This window comes from Ctenopharyngodon idella, chromosome 24 (genome assembly GCF_019924925.1).
Source record: "Ctenopharyngodon idella isolate HZGC_01 chromosome 24, HZGC01, whole genome shotgun sequence".
NCBI lineage: Eukaryota > Metazoa > Chordata > Actinopteri > Cypriniformes > Xenocyprididae > Ctenopharyngodon > Ctenopharyngodon idella.
Window position 1 is genome coordinate 27546217 of NC_067243.1, and position 17088 is coordinate 27563304.

Genomic DNA, 17088 nt, shown 5'->3' on the forward strand with positions numbered 1-17088 from the left:
CCTAATATTTGAACAAGATTACTACAATCTGTTTCTAGAGGAAATTCTATGAAGATTTACAACAAAAAGCCCATATCCTCCCATTCACCTCTGCAGGTTTTTGTTAGATCATTTTCATTGTTTGCTTCAATATTTGCCAGATTGTGTACCTGAAATATTTTAAAACATGGTCTGTCAACATACAACAATGTACTTTGCCTAATGCCATACCCAGGACTGCTATTACCAGTACATACAATAAATAAAACATCATTTGGTGCTTCTCCATTCGAGTGCTGTGACTGGCTGCTGGCATCAAAGGACACACACACAGTGTGGCCCACCCTTCTTTCCCCTGTGGAACTCGTTTGCATAAATTACAAAGCTGAAAGACTTTAAAGTGTCTTTAAGTTTACCAATGCATTTCACACTTTCCAAACCACCACCAGAATACCTTTTGCAATATTCTAAACAAACAGAGACCAAACATGATGGAAAAAGATTGAACTGTCATGCACTCATTCATTTGTACATTAACAGCTGAATTGGTGTAAGATGTTGCACTACAAAGAGCTGTCACTGAGAATACTTATTTCTGTGAATAAGTATGAAATAAATGTTTGTAGAATACATCATTTTCAAGGTTTCCATTATAAATGGATCACTGTGATCACTCTTTGTTTCACCCACTGCTGCTGAGGCCCTGAGGAATTTTTACGGCGGTCACAGTCCAACCTTAGGAATTAGTCGATGAGTGAAGGGCAGAAACTGCATGTGGACCAATGAGTCCTGTCCTTCCCAAGCTTGGTACCAGAGGTTTTTCCTTCTAAGACAGTGGTCGGCAATAGGCGGCCTGCGGGCCTGCCAGCAATAATATCTGGCCCGCACCCGCAGCCATGTTATTTTGATAGCGGCTGGTTCTGAAATAGATCTTCGTCTCATGGTGCCGTTTAATATTATCACCGTGCACCTGACACGACTTTTTTCGCGTCGCGTTTTGCCGCAACAGCTAAAAGCTGTCTACACTGAACGCGACAAACCAACCGCTGTAAAACACTTGGACTATGTCAAAAACCTCAAAAACAAAACGCTCGCGTCAGTGTTATATTCTTTGAAAATAGTGACAACTTCGTTCCAGATAACGGCTTTGCATTCACAAAACTAGGTATGATGAACGCATAGTTGTCTTTTCATTCTTCTTTGTATGCCCTATTTTCACTATCAACTTTCCTCTTTAGACTCTTTGATAGTGCCATTTTCTCTCACCAGCTAGCTTAAATGTTAACATAAATCTGCACATGACGTAATAATAGCATACCTCCAGCACACAAACAATTTAAATAAATGCAGTTTAGTACGTGAGGATGCCAGGGAATAATTCTGAGTGTAAAAGTAGGCTACATCAAATAATTATTACAATAAGTTAGGCTCCATTGTGTAACAAGCAAATTAAAATGATACACATTTATTATTCACAATATGGAAAGAGGAAATAAAACATAGTTCGTTAAGAGCATGACTCAAACATGCAGTTAATGGGCTTATTCAAGTCCTCTTTTATTTTCTGAGTTATTTTTATCCATTCCGCATCTCCCACATAAGTGTGTTTTGGCAAGGCGGTCTGTGTTGCAAGTTGGTGAATGAAGACACTTGCCAGGTCACTACTCCGCTTTATTAATTTGTCCAGTGTAAAACCCGGACACCGCCACACAAATGTGGCTTTTTGTTAATGACTGTCCTACTACAGAATTTAACACAGAGTAACAGCTCAATACCAGTTACAAAAGACACTGTAACAGTCTGTCACAGGCAATTCATGTTGCATTTTTCATTAATTAATTCAAATTATTCTTTGACTATGTTCTGACCCACCATCTAATGGTGAAAATTTCTTTTGGCACCATGCCAAACTTAATTGCCAACCCCTGTTCTAAGAGGTGTCTGGATGTTGTCCTTGCATCTTTATCTGATGGCGTTGGACAGTTTGTTTGTGTTAGTCCACCAAGATCCAATCAAAATGTAGCAAACCTTTGTCCACTGTTACAGACAGAGAGGGGACTGACCATAAACTGGGCCCTGAAATGTGCTGTTCCCTACAGTACCATGATAATAATATCAACATCAATAATAGTAATAATAATAATAATAATAATAATTGCATGAATATTTAAATATGGTGCATTTCATAGGTAGTTTAAGACTTAGATTTTAAAAATGTACTGTAAGGGAAAACCAATGTTTTTATGTTAAAAAAAATAAAAATAAAATAAAAATAAACAATTACAATTTTGCCAATATAACATAATTTTTTTGTGAGTTTATAATGTAATATATTTATCATAATGAAAAAAAATATTACATTATGAGCTCAAGATTTTATTACGTTTTGAGGAAATTATTACATTATGAACATTTTTATTATACTAATATTGTAATATTTATCATTATTATTATTTATTATGTGCAGTTATTACATTACGCTTAGTCATTACATTATGAGTCACTAGAGATGTATAGTGTATATTTGGTTTTACGTGTGAGGCACAAAGTATCCTCACGACTCAAAAATGTCATCAATAACATAGTGAAACATGAGAAAAATGTATAATTATTGTGTCATGAGAGCCACATTTCACAAGAAAAAAAGAAAATATTGTCCTGGATCGGAAAACCCTTGTAACTGATGTTCTCGAATCCAAGAAACACCTTTAGGAATAAGTCATAAACTTCTAAACAGCTAAGGCCCAACAAAACTACATTTTGAATTGTTGAATGCTTAAATTCAAAGTTTTAGTTTAACATCATTGTAGTTAACATCAGCTCTTCAGTTTCAGTGTCCTTCAGACTTTAGTACCAATCAGTTAAACCCGCCTGTGTAATTCTGAACACCTTCGTTATCTTGATCTAGTGTGTTTGTTTAGAGTTAGAGTGAAACTACTATATAGCCTGACCAAAACCCCAACATCTGTGCAAATATCAAACATATAGTGTAAATAATACGACTATTTAATGAATTAGCATTTAATAGTGGTTAAATCAGAATATAACAAAATTACAATCAGTGACCTGTGCTTTATTATTTAGATGTATTCATTTAGCAGATGATTTTATCCAAAGAGACTTATGAAGGAACACCGTATTAAGGAGGCAATGGCACAAGAAATGCAGCAATACAAAGTTTCAAACATTGTCCAGAAAAGTGCAAGCTAGAACAAGGAGGGAAATTAGAAAAAATAAGTTGCTATGGCTTACTTTAAATGAGCAAATCATTCAGATGAGCTTCAACACAATCCTCATTCACTTGGCGAAAACTGAGATGAATGACAAAAAAGTGAAACATATGACAATTTACATTTTTATTTAACTGATATGATGTACATCAGCTTATGAAAACGTAAATTTAAAACATTATTTGCGTGATGAGACGTATTATTATTATTATTATTATTATTATAAGGACAGATCTGCTGAGCGAAGATGAGGGCCAGACAGGAGAGTCACAAGCAGACTCGGGTCCTCCGGATGATGTTCGTGTGCTTCAAGCTGCCCAAAACAACAGCTGTATGAAAGCCTCCTCACGCCCCTCACTAATGCTGATTTCATTAAAGTCGCATTCAGACTGTTTGCTGAACACACAGCGGACGCGTTCAGGCTTTTATCAACGTTTCCATTAAAACGAGGGCTCAAATGTACACGCGGCTTTTCCCCGTGGCTGATGCTCGCCTTGGATTTGGTCTGACGGAGGCAAAAGAAACATTTCCTCTCCGCGTATTTTAGTCTCCAGTGAAAGCTCAGAACCTCTGCTCGGTGCTCACTTTGTTTTGACTGCGACAAACTATTTTACCACTCCAGTTTTGTCCCAAATGTAAGAGAAGAAAACACAAACGCGAGAGGCTCGTATAGACACAGAGACACCGAGCACTGCGGTTGAGTCTATAAGGTTCTCATGTGCTATTTAAGAGCGCTGCGCTGCACGAGCGCTGTTCATTACTGAAATCAAGACAGAGTTTGATAGACTACAGATCCGATCTAAGAGAGAGATGGCAGAAACCGCTCCAGCACCGGCTGCTGCCGCCCCGGCCAAAGCGCCCAAGAAGAAGTCAGCTGCAAAAGCCAAGAAAGCAGGTCCAGGCGTCGGTGAGCTCATCGTCAAAGCTGTGTCCGCATCCAAGGAGAGGAGTGGCGTGTCCCTCGCCGCCCTGAAGAAGGCTATTGCCGCCAACGGCTACGACGTGGAGAAGAACAACTCCCGCGTTAAGATCGCCCTCAAGAACCTGGTGACTAAAGGCACCCTGGTGCAGGTCAAAGGGACCGGCGCTTCGGGCTCATTCAAGCTCAACAAGCAGCAAGCCGAGACCAAGAAGAAGCCGGCCAAGAAGGCGGCTCCTAAAGCGAAGAAGCCCGCGGCCAAGAAACCCGCTGCTGCCAAGAAGCCCAAGAGCGCAGCGGCAAAGAAGCCCGCCGCAAAGAAATCGCCCAAGAAGGCCAAGAAACCCGCCGCTACAGCCGCCAAGAAGGCGACGAAGAGCCCCAAGAAGGCAAAGAAGCCAGCAGCCGCTAAGAAAGCAGCCAAGAGCCCCAAAAAGGCCAAGACGGCTAAACCTAAGGCAGCAAAGCCTAAAGCCGCCAAGCCTAAAAAGGCAGCGCCCAAAAAGAAATAAAGTCTTTACTGTTTTTTTTCTCAACGGCTCTTTTAAGAGCCACCCACTAACTCCGAAAAAAGAGCGAAACTCGTGTATATTCATAGTGTTGAAAGTAGATAAACAAGATGTGATTTGGACTCTTGTAATCAGAACATAGTTTATAAACCGTTTCTACATATAAGAAATTGATTATAAGCTTTTATGTGTTCAGACAGTGATCAATCCAAATGCGATGTTGTAGAACTAAGTACAGACAGAATATTTACACGCAACACTCCGCTGGAAAATTGTAACAATACAACAGTGAAAACACTCCAATATTACAACAGGAACATAATACTGTACAGTATCAGATCAACGTGCACAGAATATACAGTCTGAAAGGTGTAGCACTTTTGGTAGGAACGGCGAACAATATCCATTTTTGTACTTGTAAGTTTTCTATAACAAATATTTCAGTGGTTTCATCCCCGTCACAAAAACGTATGCATAATTATTCCCGCCAGAAAGGGGGTTGGGCTTTGGAGGGAAGTTCAGTGATTGGTTTGAATCTTTATAGACTCTAAACCAATGGGTGACTGGCACTCTTGTTTAAATACTGTAAGTGGAGCCACGGAAACTCATTCTTTTACTAAAGTCTGCAAAGCTTGTAGTAAATTATCTGGACTGAAAATGAGTGGAAGAGGCAAAACCGGAGGCAAAGCAAGAGCCAAGGCTAAGACTCGCTCATCCAGGGCAGGACTGCAGTTCCCCGTTGGCCGTGTTCACAGGCTTCTCCGCAAAGGCAACTATGCTGAGCGCGTCGGTGCTGGTGCTCCTGTTTATCTGGCGGCTGTGCTCGAGTATCTTACCGCTGAGATCCTGGAGTTGGCTGGAAATGCCGCTCGGGACAACAAGAAGACCCGTATCATCCCCCGTCATCTGCAGCTGGCGGTACGCAACGATGAAGAGTTGAACAAACTTCTGGGCGGAGTGACCATCGCTCAGGGTGGTGTGCTGCCCAACATCCAGGCTGTGCTGCTGCCCAAGAAGACCGAGAAACCCGCCAAATCCAAATAAACAGATTCAGTCGGTTTCATTAAAACCCAAAGGCTCTTTTAAGAGCCACCCATTTTATCTGATAGAGAGCGCTTTTCTTTGTTAACATTTACAGGCATAAACCCGTTTGATTGAGGGGGAGAAAAAAAGTCCTAAGCCAATCAAATGTATGATTGCTCTGCATTAACGATTACAAATAATATCGTATAAACCCATATGTATGCGTTCTTGTTATAAGGGCATTATGATCCCCTGATGTTTCTGTAGAGATAGTTCTTTAGGAGGCGTGTAGGATTGCCACCCATGTCTCCTAATATTAAAAGTTATGTCTGCCAGGTTCTGCTAATGTACTGTATGTTATTTTAATAGGTTATTCTAAATAAAAAGCAATATGCGTATCATGTCAGGGTAACAGAAATTGGTCTATGTTACTCTGGGTCTTTTGCTCTTTATTATCACCGCCGCACGCTGCTATATGTATTTACGGGACGGATGACTCTGGTGTCTGGCTGCAGAGCTTTTATACAGATTATAATGTGATTCTGTTCTGATCCAAAATCTGCACAACCACTAGGAATTAAGGCGAGTATTTTAGAACAAATAAATACAACAATGTGGGTATAAAACCTATGGGGGTGTCATGTAAACCGTTTGTTTGATGCGCAAAGTATTAAACAGATCAAAGCACATTGAGCGGGAAACCCTCTGCTTGTTTGAAAGAGGGAGCGTTCAGTCATTGGCTAGCAGTCATAAGCGTACGTCATACATTAGCCAATCACAAGCCTCGGCACCCGAGACACTGTGAGCTCATGGCACCGCAATGCTTTAAAAGCAGGCGTGTAACATAAATGCGCATTTCCAGCGTACGCAGGACAGAAAGAAAAAGACTACAGCAATGGCAAGAACCAAGCAGACCGCTCGTAAATCCACCGGTGGCAAAGCACCAAGGAAGCAGCTCGCTACCAAAGCCGCCCGTAAGAGCGCTCCAGCCACCGGCGGCGTCAAGAAGCCCCATCGTTACAGGCCCGGGACCGTGGCTCTCCGAGAGATCCGCCGTTATCAGAAGTCCACCGAGCTGCTGATCCGCAAACTGCCCTTCCAGCGGCTGGTGAGAGAAATCGCTCAGGACTTCAAGACAGATCTGCGCTTCCAGAGCTCCGCTGTCATGGCCCTGCAGGAGGCCAGCGAGGCTTATTTGGTCGGTCTGTTTGAGGACACCAACCTGTGCGCCATCCACGCCAAGAGGGTCACCATCATGCCCAAGGACATTCAGCTGGCCCGCCGCATCCGCGGAGAGCGCGCCTAAACCCGCATCAGCCACATCAAACCCCAAAGGCTCTTTTAAGAGCCACCAAAATTACACTGAACGAGGAAATTTCCCGTTTAACGCTTAATATGGGTCGAAAGTTGCATTAACACTAGCTTTATCTACCTCAAAATTTTACTGTTTATTACTAAGTAAAATGAGAGTTGATTATGTATTTAAATGAAGAATATTTGTACAAATAGTAAAAAATAGTGTATAATTCCACAAAGTTTTTCACAATTTAAGACATTTCTTGAAACCTTCACCCATTTCCTTAGCATTAAACACAAATCCAAATCCTTAAATTACATTCACAAAACCCCCTGACTCTTCTGGTAAAATCAATTGCCTCAAAATCATTTCACCTGTTCTCAAAATCAAACAATGCTTTCAGATCAAACACACATCAATCAATATATTAACACTACAGATCATTCCTTAGACACCACATAAACAGCATCCAGAGCAGCTGGTTTGATCACATTTTTGAGCCATTGTTTGTAAACAATAATTGTGTTGTAGTTGTGTTTAATTTTGCCACTTGTGTTTACTGTTTTCTAACACAAGTGCATCACAGTGTAAGTGGGTCAGAATGTGTTTAGAGTTTTGCAAAAAGAGTGCACAAGATGTGCAAACAGCGTCTGTCTTACAGAAAGACTTTTTTTTTTTTTCTTTTTTTTTTTTTTCTTCGATAAATGGGTCTAGGCTGGGCCATTGAATATTTGGTTCAGAGAATGGAGTTTAGTGTTTTAGCAATTGTGAAAAAACTCATTTTTATACAGTTTTTAACCAGTGACCTTCTACCCAGGTGTTTGACACTTCTTTTTACAGTTTTTTTTTCAACTGCTTACACACAAAGTCCTTACTTGTCACATAATTTCTGAAACCTGACACTCAAACACCAGAGCCACAAACCAATTCTTCAAAACCATACACTAATTCTCAGTCATTGACTCATTTTTCAATTTCATAAAACACTTTTTGCAAAACACAACACACAATTCTCTATGTAACACACAAAAATCTAACAGGAAGTATCTTGATTTTCTTTTTCAAACACAACCAATCAAAATGCCACACTAATTCATCAGTGCCTCACACTAACTCCTCACATGTGCAAACACTCATTGCTTTAATTAACACCAGCAAATCATGGCTTTAGAATAGGCCTATAAATAGGCCAAAGGTCAAGTTATAGGTTTTGCACAACTTTTCTGTTGTCTACTTGCTTCTATATTCATCTTTTCTAAACCTTGTTGAGGATTTTTTTTTTCTTCACATGGTGCTGGAAAGTGCATGATTGTAGTCCCTATGTCAACATAACACTTCTTTAAGCAATGGAGGAGGCATGTGGAGACACTGATGCTGCCTCCATCCAAGGTTGGATATGCAAGAGAGAACATATACCCAAACATCTCGCCCACCAACGCATGCACGCACGCACGCACGCTCCCCCTACACTAACCCTACCACTAGACCTTCACATGACAGAAAACATTCTGCTATTTTAGATTTTCAGAAAACATCATTTTGTATGATTTACTTATTGCTTGTTTCCTCATGGGGACTTGCTGTAAAAAATGTCCCCACAAAGTCAAAAAACATTTGGTCCCCTACCAGGTCACACATACACACCATTCCTTTGAAATATTCACCTTTTTCAAAATTATGCTATTTTTTTTCCTTTTCTTTTTTTGTTCCAACTACACATGGTTGATGTATTTCTTTTCTTTCGTATTCACAACCACAAATGCTTACAGCAAAAAAAAAAAAAAAAAAGTTTGGTTTCAGTCTTGCTTATTGCTTACCATTAAATTTTCAACATCTCAATGCCAATTACTCTCAGTCTTGTACAAAAATGTACATAGGAGCTCATGAAAGAAGAGCTTTAGGTTTTGAATATTAGTGTGTATATGATATATCCAAAAATATAATATTATGGCAAATGCGTTTGCAAAGTAAGACAAATGTTTGCTTTTGAGAAGTGTGTGATATTTTGAATGCAGTGCTTCATTTTGCAAGAGATGTGAGGCATTTTGCATTTTTGTGTGCAATTCTTGGATTTGTGTGTAAAGTTTTGAAAAAAAGAGACAAAGTTTTGAAAATGTGTGTAAGCAGTTGAAAAAACTGTATCTTCAAACAGTCTGCCAAAACATGTACAAGTTGGCTACTTTACAACTCTTGAAATAGTTCAGTCTAGACTAACACATTTCATTGTCATTCAGTATCTCTGTGTATGATATGTTGTTATTATAATATTCTCTTTGTAAATCTTATAAAATAAATCTTATAAAACTTGATTTTAATGTTAAAGGACAGGCCTCCTTAGATCAGTGTTAGGGTTAAATCACATTGTTTTGTGCTCGAACCATATTGAGGAGAGGGGAGAGGCTTGTTGCGCCTTGTGACGCGGCGTTGGTTTCTCTCAGGTCCTGTAAGCAAATGTAAAAGGCCTCCTGGTAACACTCATCATCCATTCTTTATCATCATTTGGTAGAGTTGTATTAAACATGTCTGGAAGAGGCAAAGGCGGTAAAGGACTCGGGAAAGGAGGCGCCAAGCGTCATCGTAAAGTTTTGCGTGATAATATCCAGGGAATCACCAAACCCGCCATCCGTCGTCTCGCTCGCCGTGGCGGTGTCAAGCGTATCTCCGGTCTGATCTACGAGGAGACCCGCGGAGTGTTGAAGGTGTTTCTGGAGAATGTCATCCGCGATGCCGTTACCTACACCGAGCACGCCAAGAGAAAGACCGTGACCGCCATGGATGTTGTGTACGCGCTGAAGCGACAGGGACGCACCCTGTACGGCTTTGGAGGTTAAACTCTTGAAATCAGGAAAAACTACACAAACCCAACGGCTCTTTTAAGAGCCACCCACTCTGTCACAAAGAGGCAATTATAATTAAACTCGTTTATTCGATAAATGATACCTATATAAGTGGCACACTAAGATCTTTTGTGTTACACAATGTTTAGCGATGTAATGAACTTAAAATAGGGTGTTTCACAAAAAAAAAAAAAAGGCAAGTTAAATCAGAGCTCCAAAGTTAACATGACTGAAAATAAAGCAAACATTAACGAAGATGATATTTAGTTCACCTAAATGGGTTTATATTTATTATCCTTGTGGTTAAATGGTTCAACAGTTTTGTGAATGAGGCTCCGATCAAAAACTGCTTTTAAAGGGTGTCTGACTGTTAATGGTCTTTTTCCTCCAAAACTCCTTCAAGGGTTTCAAACGTATAAGATGGTTCACAATAGTTGTCTAGAACCGTTTATTTTCTCAAACTAATAATAAAAGAGCGGGAAACGAATCAAAGGAAACAGTCAGGGTGTAGTTCAAACATTGAGCGGTTGGCGGCGGCGCATGTGATTGGCTCTCATTCCGCTCGTGATGCTTTGAGTTGTCCAATGAAATACGAGTTTATGGGTTTGGCCTATTAAAAGAGGGCTATCTGATAGTCCCGTATCTCTTTGAAAATTAGCATAGGGCAGTGAATAAATACCTCTGTATTGCTCCTGCCTTTACGTTGTTTCGTATAGATTGTGAACAAACAGCATCATGCCTGAACCAGCGAAGTCTGCGCCTAAGAAGGGCTCCAAGAAGGCCGTCACGAAGACCGCCGGTAAGGGAGGAAAGAAGCGTAAGAGGTCCAGGAAGGAAAGTTATGCTATCTACGTCTACAAAGTCCTGAAGCAGGTTCATCCTGACACCGGTATCTCTTCCAAGGCGATGGGCATCATGAACTCTTTCGTCAACGACATCTTCGAGCGCATCGCCGGTGAGTCGTCTCGTCTCGCTCACTACAACAAGCGCTCCACCATCACTTCTAGAGAGATCCAGACCGCCGTGCGTCTGCTGCTGCCCGGAGAGTTGGCTAAACACGCCGTGTCCGAGGGCACCAAGGCAGTGACCAAGTACACCAGCTCCAAATGAGGTGTGATGTGACTTTAACCACCCCAAAGGCTCTTTTAAGAGCCACCCATTTTCTCAGATAAAGAGCTTTCAGTGTTTTAGCGGCATGTCTTGTGACAAGTTTCAGTAGAAGTTCGATTCCGTAGTTTCATTTTGGTGGTACTCTAGAACTGGTTTGAGGACCGCTGCAATAAGTAACATACAAAAATACAATATGTTGATGTGTTTATTCTTGATGTGAGTTTCTAATGGTTTACCAGTAGTTTAGTGACTTCAACAAAAACTTATAAAGTAAGCTACATGCAGGATAAAAGTATTTGACAATCACAGACCGCAGATGACTTAAACAGTGACTGAAATTTGGCCTAACTATGGCTCACACGTACTTGCCTAGGTAAAAGGCAAAATCGTATCATAAACGGAAGATACTAAAGAAAATACTCATGTAGCCTACATTGTATATTTGTATTTGTAATCTATATACATGAAATGATACATTGAGTAAGTCAGGCTTTTTGCAGTAGAGAATTCAAATCAACACACTTTCATTTGATAAATAACTGATAAGTAGCTGGGTTGCCAAGTACCCAACCAGAATTTGCAGTTTAAATATTTGTACAACTTGGTGTTAATGAGTGTTGATTATTAAAGTTTCATTAATTACTTTGTTAAATCGTCTTTATTTTCATTTTCCACCTAAATGAAAACTTTAATTTCAGTTTTGTTGTTTTGGTAAAAAATTAATTTAGGTGCATCACTAGTACATAGCCTTGATATATCTGGACTAGATCAGCAGAGACACTCCAGAGACATTTCAAAACGCTGTTTCAGATTTGAGAATCACATTTGTTTGTGTAAAATAAAGAAAAGGGTGATTTCATTTTTTTTTTTTGTTTTCAAACCACACTAAATCCAGTCAACATTTGAAACCACTAAAAATAGACTTATCATATTTGTCATATCACACACACACACACACACACACACACACACACACACACACACACACACACACACACACAAGACTATAGAACATCCCCAATGCAGAACACACACATCTAGGAATTCCAATTAAAATAAATGGGGAGTCATATAAACTATCACAATCTCTCCTGTCAATTGTGCACTACATTTCCCATAATCCCTCCTGACTCCCACCTACACCTTCTCAATCACCTGCACCTACAACCCATCCAGCCTCTCAAGACAGCTATAAATGCTTCTCAGTTCATTGTTTGGTATTGTTTATAAATAGTGGACTACATACCAGGGGCCATATTCACAAAACATTTTATCTTACCCCTTAGAGTTTTCCTAAATAGAAATCTCCTTAAAACCTATTCACAAAGCTGCTGAGGTCAACTTTTACTAAGGAATAGAGAAAAGTCTTAAAGGGATAGTTCACCCAAAAATGAAAATTACCCCATGATTTACTCACCCTCAAGCCATCCTAGGTGTATATGACATTCTTCTTTCAGATGAATATAATCAGAGTTATACTAAATAATGTCCAGGCTAATCCATGCTTTATAATGGGAGTGGATGGTGCCCCAAATTCTAAAGACAGAAAAAATGCACTCATCCATTATAAAAGAAGTCCACGTGGCTCCGGGGGCTTAATAAAGGCCTTCTGAAGCGAAGCGATGCGTTTGTGTAAGAAAAATATCCATATTTAAAACTGTATAAACTGTAATCTCTAACTTCCGCTAGCTGTCGTACGCGCGTTCACGAGAGAGTGGCGTTCCATCTTGTGACATAGGACGCATGCGCAGCCTGAGCTCCGGTGAGAATATGCTAGTCTCGCGAGAACCAAGTTGTGTACAGCAAAGGAAATCCATGTGAAGAAGCGAATTATTTGAGCTATACTCTACATTTTATTAGTGTTAAAATGCTGATTTCTTGTGAATATCCGGGTTGCTTCAACAAAGCTAAAGTCTTGAGAATACGTGCGCCAACATCAAGGGGAGATGCAGAGCGCTGTGCGTGACTGGTTGCCGCTTCAAACCTGGATTGTTTGTTTGTATGTTTTTCTGCACTGATCGGATTACTGCTTTATTTGTATTTCTATATCACCATCGGATTACTGTGCTTTTCAGATTACTCCAATTCTAACTGTTGGTGCTTTGGACTTGATTGTTGACTGCAATTTTTACTGCCTGCAAGTTCTGTCATCGGGCTGCTGCGAGCTCTCTACCCTGTTGCGTCTTCCACTACTTTCGGCTCATCAGATGGGTGAGTTACCGCTCTCTCGATCAGTTGCGTGGTTTGTTTACTGCTTGCTATCTGGGTATGTTGTCTCCCTCTTAGCCTGCTGTTTTTGGTGATGTGACTAACGTGGTTTTTACTAGCGATTGGCATTTACTCCGACAATGTAAACATGCCTCGGCCAACAGTTTTTCAGTTTGTTTTGCTGCTGCAGCCTCCTCCATTTCCCGGAGTTCCTAATCAGTATACTCCGGTTCAAACAAATATGGCTGGGCAAAAAACAAAGTCTTCTCTTGGCTTATATCGAAATCCTCTGACATTTTTCTTAAGAAATCATAATTTTCTACTTTTAATTTGTGACCGGTATTTTGTTTTGCTCTCTCCTCTGCACTTCCGTGTTCGTCACCGGAGCTCACACTGACCATGCGTCCTACGTCACAAGCTGGGACGCCGCTCTCTCGTGAACACGCCTATGACAGTGAGCGGAAGCTAGAGATTAGAGTTTATAAAGTTTGAAATATGGATATTTTCTTACACAAACGCATTGGTTCGCTTCAGAAGGCCTTTATTAACCCCCCGGAGCCACGTGGACTTCTTTTATAATGGATGAGTGCATTTTTTTTCTGTCTTTAGAATTTGGGGCACCATCCACTCCCATTATAAAGCATGGATTACCCTGGACATTATTTAATATAACTCCGATTATATTTGTCTGAAAGAAGAATGTCATATACACCTAGGATGGCTTGAGGGTGAGTAAATCATGGGGTAATTTTCATTTTTGGGTGAACTATCCCTTTAAGCTAAGATAAAGGGTAGTTTACCTCGTTGCTAAAGATGATGTCAACATGATGTCAACTCATCTAGTTACCTTGACATTTTTCTGCATCCTTCTGCCAGCCCGAATCCTCACTCTCAGCTGGTTCCTATTCTCAGGATATGGGGGGAGTACTCTGGGTTTGGGCTAAATTCAGAGTTCAGAACCTCACCTCGGACAGTACGCCAAATACGCTTATTTTACTCCTTTACTCTGTTCGATCATTTGTAAGTGTCATTATATAGGACAGTGAGTAGACAGGAAGCGAAGTGGGAAAGAGAAAGGGGGGAAGGGATCGGGAAAGGTCCATGAGCCAGAACTGAACTCGGGTCACCCGAGCTGCCCCACAAGGCTGTTGGCGCAGACAATGGGACATTATTTTCAACTTAACCACAATGTTTTATTCTCCATTATTCAATACATTTTGCCCGTACATAAATTAACCTTTATGTTATGTCTTCGCAGATTAAAATCTATGAATCAAAAATATTTATTACATTCATGAAGACCACGCTCAGCACCCAAGTCTCTCTTACCTCAATGGTGTACAGTGTCTTTGGGCCAATTGCTGTGGCAGATTGCCGGCAACAGCCATTTTAGGATTGTCTGTGATTTGGTCTTAGTGACGTAGGAGTCTTCTTGACTACTCCTAAGTTTTCACAGATTTAGGAGCTAGATTTAGTACTAAAATGCTTTGTGAAATACTAGAGCAAAAATTTAGGAGTGCTAAATTTAGGACTGACACGCCCATTATTCACGAGTTCACACTTACAAATAATCAGATAGAGTTTTCAATGTGTATTTGGTGTGCTGTCCGAGGAGAGGGCTCTGAGCTTGGTATTGGCTCGAACCCAGAGTACTCCCCCTGTATCTTTGGTTAGGATAGTAACCAGGTGAGTGTGAGGAGACAGGGTGGTGGAGTGATGCTGACAAAACTGTTGAGGAACATTGGTGAGTCTGTTACATATTTATAGGCCTCCTCTTATGCTGACTGGGTAGATCATTTGAACATTGCTCCTCCTGAACTTTGTTAATAAAACATAATTTTTTAAGAGTTTTTCCAAAACTGACAAGTTAGGAGCTACTTTTAGCCTTAAGGTGTTTTGTGAATATAACCCCAGATCTCCAGTGTTGTGTTTCTCCAGCGTGTGTTTCTCCAGCGTGTGTGTCTCAAGTGTGTGTATCTCCCCAGCTTGTGTGTCTCCAGAGTGTGTGTCCCCAGCTTGTGTGTCTCCAGCGCGTGTCTCTAGCGTGTGTCTCCCTGGCTTGGGTGTCTCCCCAGCATGTGTGTGTCTCCAGCGCGTGTCTCTCCAGCTTGTGTGTCTCAGGTGTGTGTCTCAGGTGTGTGTCTCCAGTGTGTTTCCCCAGCTTGTGTGTCTCCAGCGGGTGTCTCCCCAGCTTGTGTGTCTCCAGCATGTGTCTCTTCCAGTGTGTATCTCCCCAGCTTGTGTGTCTCCGTTGTATGCCGTTAAATGATGGACAAAACAGCGCACACGCATAAATACAACACGCAAGTGAATAACAACAGTGTGAGCACCAAGACAAAGCTCGCACGTAAAATATAAACCTGCAGAACTCGCAAATCCCAAACTCGAGCACAAAACAAATGATTGTGCACACAAATTACACAAGTCGTGAGCAGAAATAACAAAGCTGCGATACGAGTCCTGAGAGGTCCCACACGCGCGAGTTCCTTTCTGCACAGGCACGGGGATCTGATCTAAACACACGCGCAGCTGAAATCTTCACGTACAATAGTCAGTTTTGACACTCAGGGGCGGGGCATAAAAAAAAAAAACCTTCCTGTTAACAAATGCTATTAGCTGCTGGCCAAATCCTGTATTGATTGGCTGCATCTCTTCAAATCTCTTGTGATTGGCTGTTGTTGGACGAGGACAGACAGAATGCGGGAAGATTGGGAATCGACAAAATGGCAGACAGTAAAGAGGAACGGTTTCTTTCTAAATTCCTACTTAATTTCTTGTAGCTGTAAGATATATATATATATATATATATATATATATGTGTGTGTGTGTGTTTTCTGTCTTTGATAATAACTGTAAATAGGTTGAAATACAGAACGCTGCAAGGCGTTTAGTGTACCTGTTGAGAGATACCCTGAACGCAGGTCCATCTAACGCTAATGTTGAAAGGAACTTTAGTGTTTCACAAAATGGTAAGCGTATAGATAGCTAGATGTCAGATAGTTAAACAGCTTGTTACTGTGGTAAGGGCCATCCACTACTCAGCCTCTACATGTTTTCATTATGTAGATGAAATGCAGGCTCAGAGAGGAAGCCAGTCAGGCCCTAGGACCCCTGGGGCTGGGGAAGCACAGCAGGGGCAGCAGAATATGGCCAGGTTTGGAAATTAAGTGTACATTAAAATTTGTATTATTACTCTCCGAAATGTTTGATTCTGATTTGTCAGTCGCAACATTATATATCTGATAATGACCGTGGTCAGTAGCAAGGCTTTATAATGACCGCTCATCCGGCCCTTCTCCCCTATCTCTTATCACACCTTGGATGAATGCGCTCTCGTTTTACTCAAACTAGTGTCTTTAGAACTGTTTTTCTTCGCGGAAGCTTTGCGTTTAATTAGCTAATAAAATATTAACTCTGATTAATATTTCTTGTCTAATTATGTGGCAAGTAGAAAAGTAGAAGTAAAAGTAGAAAGTAGAAGTAAAATATGGATATTTTTCTTACACAAACGCATTGGTTCGCTTCAGAAGGCCTTTATTAACCCCCTGGAGCCGCTTGGACTTCTTTTATAATGGATGAGTGCATTTTTTTTCTGTCTTTAGAATTTGGGGCACCATCCACTCCCATCATAAAGCATGGATTACTCTGGACATTATTATTTAATATAACTCTGATTATATTTGTCTGAAAGAAGAATGTCATATACACCTAGGATGTGACTGTTGGCCTTAATATTATCATACACATTATTTTGTGTAAAATGTATTTTCTTCTTTCATGTCTTTTTCATGTGCATTTTCCACAGAGCATTTCCTGGGCTTTATAAAGTGGCAGGAAAACTGGACAGTAAAAGAGGTCGAAAGTCAACTCCAGTGCAGTTCTTCCTTCTGGATAAAAACCGAGATTGAACACCAAAAGCAAATGAAGATGCTATCCTCCTTCAGGCAGGATTGGGGCGAAGGACCATAAGTGTTCC

At 40.7% G+C, this 17088-nt stretch overlaps 7 protein-coding genes across 8 annotated transcripts in view; 6 read left to right on the forward strand and 1 right to left on the reverse strand.

The window, feature by feature from the left end:
* The window catches only part of LOC127506793 (transmembrane emp24 domain-containing protein 6-like), a 292092-nt gene that overhangs the window by 179253 nt on the left and 95751 nt on the right, over positions 1-17088 (forward strand). The gene's annotated exons all lie outside the window — the stretch shown is intronic.
* Positions 1-17088, reverse strand: part of LOC127506776 (uncharacterized) — a 348308-nt gene that overhangs the window by 169862 nt on the left and 161358 nt on the right. The gene's annotated exons all lie outside the window — the stretch shown is intronic.
* LOC127506816 (histone H1-like) lies at positions 3969-4720 on the forward strand. The gene has a single exon (XM_051883648.1). It carries the CDS (start codon positions 4020-4022, stop codon positions 4638-4640), a length of 621 nt encoding a protein of 206 aa, XP_051739608.1. The 5' UTR covers positions 3969-4019; the 3' UTR covers positions 4641-4720.
* LOC127506830 (histone H2A-like) lies at positions 4854-6022 on the forward strand. Its single transcript, XM_051883663.1, has one exon. It carries the CDS (start codon positions 5193-5195, stop codon positions 5679-5681), a length of 489 nt encoding a protein of 162 aa, XP_051739623.1. The 5' UTR covers positions 4854-5192; the 3' UTR covers positions 5682-6022.
* On the forward strand, positions 6534-7065 carry LOC127506845 (histone H3). Its single transcript, XM_051883679.1, has one exon. It carries the CDS (start codon positions 6556-6558, stop codon positions 6964-6966), a length of 411 nt encoding a protein of 136 aa, XP_051739639.1. The 5' UTR covers positions 6534-6555; the 3' UTR covers positions 6967-7065.
* LOC127506918 (histone H4) lies at positions 9439-9841 on the forward strand. Its single transcript, XM_051883764.1, has one exon. The coding sequence runs from the start codon at positions 9477-9479 to the stop codon at positions 9786-9788; it is 312 nt and encodes a 103-aa protein (XP_051739724.1). The 5' UTR covers positions 9439-9476; the 3' UTR covers positions 9789-9841.
* On the forward strand, positions 10411-11673 carry LOC127506897 (histone H2B). The gene has a single exon (XM_051883740.1). The coding sequence runs from the start codon at positions 10530-10532 to the stop codon at positions 10902-10904; it is 375 nt and encodes a 124-aa protein (XP_051739700.1). The 5' UTR covers positions 10411-10529; the 3' UTR covers positions 10905-11673.

What these genes read in the sequence shown, in the direction of transcription:
- LOC127506897 (XM_051883740.1), top strand. Translation starts at nt 10,530, where the DNA reads ATGCCTGAACCAGCGAAGTCTGCGCCTAAGAAGGGCTCCAAGAAGGCC.
- LOC127506845 (XM_051883679.1), top strand. Translation starts at nt 6,556, where the DNA reads ATGGCAAGAACCAAGCAGACCGCTCGTAAATCCACCGGTGGCAAAGCA.
- LOC127506918 (XM_051883764.1), top strand. Translation starts at nt 9,477, where the DNA reads ATGTCTGGAAGAGGCAAAGGCGGTAAAGGACTCGGGAAAGGAGGCGCC.
- LOC127506816 (XM_051883648.1), top strand. Translation starts at nt 4,020, where the DNA reads ATGGCAGAAACCGCTCCAGCACCGGCTGCTGCCGCCCCGGCCAAAGCG.
- LOC127506830 (XM_051883663.1), top strand. Translation starts at nt 5,193, where the DNA reads ATGGGTGACTGGCACTCTTGTTTAAATACTGTAAGTGGAGCCACGGAA.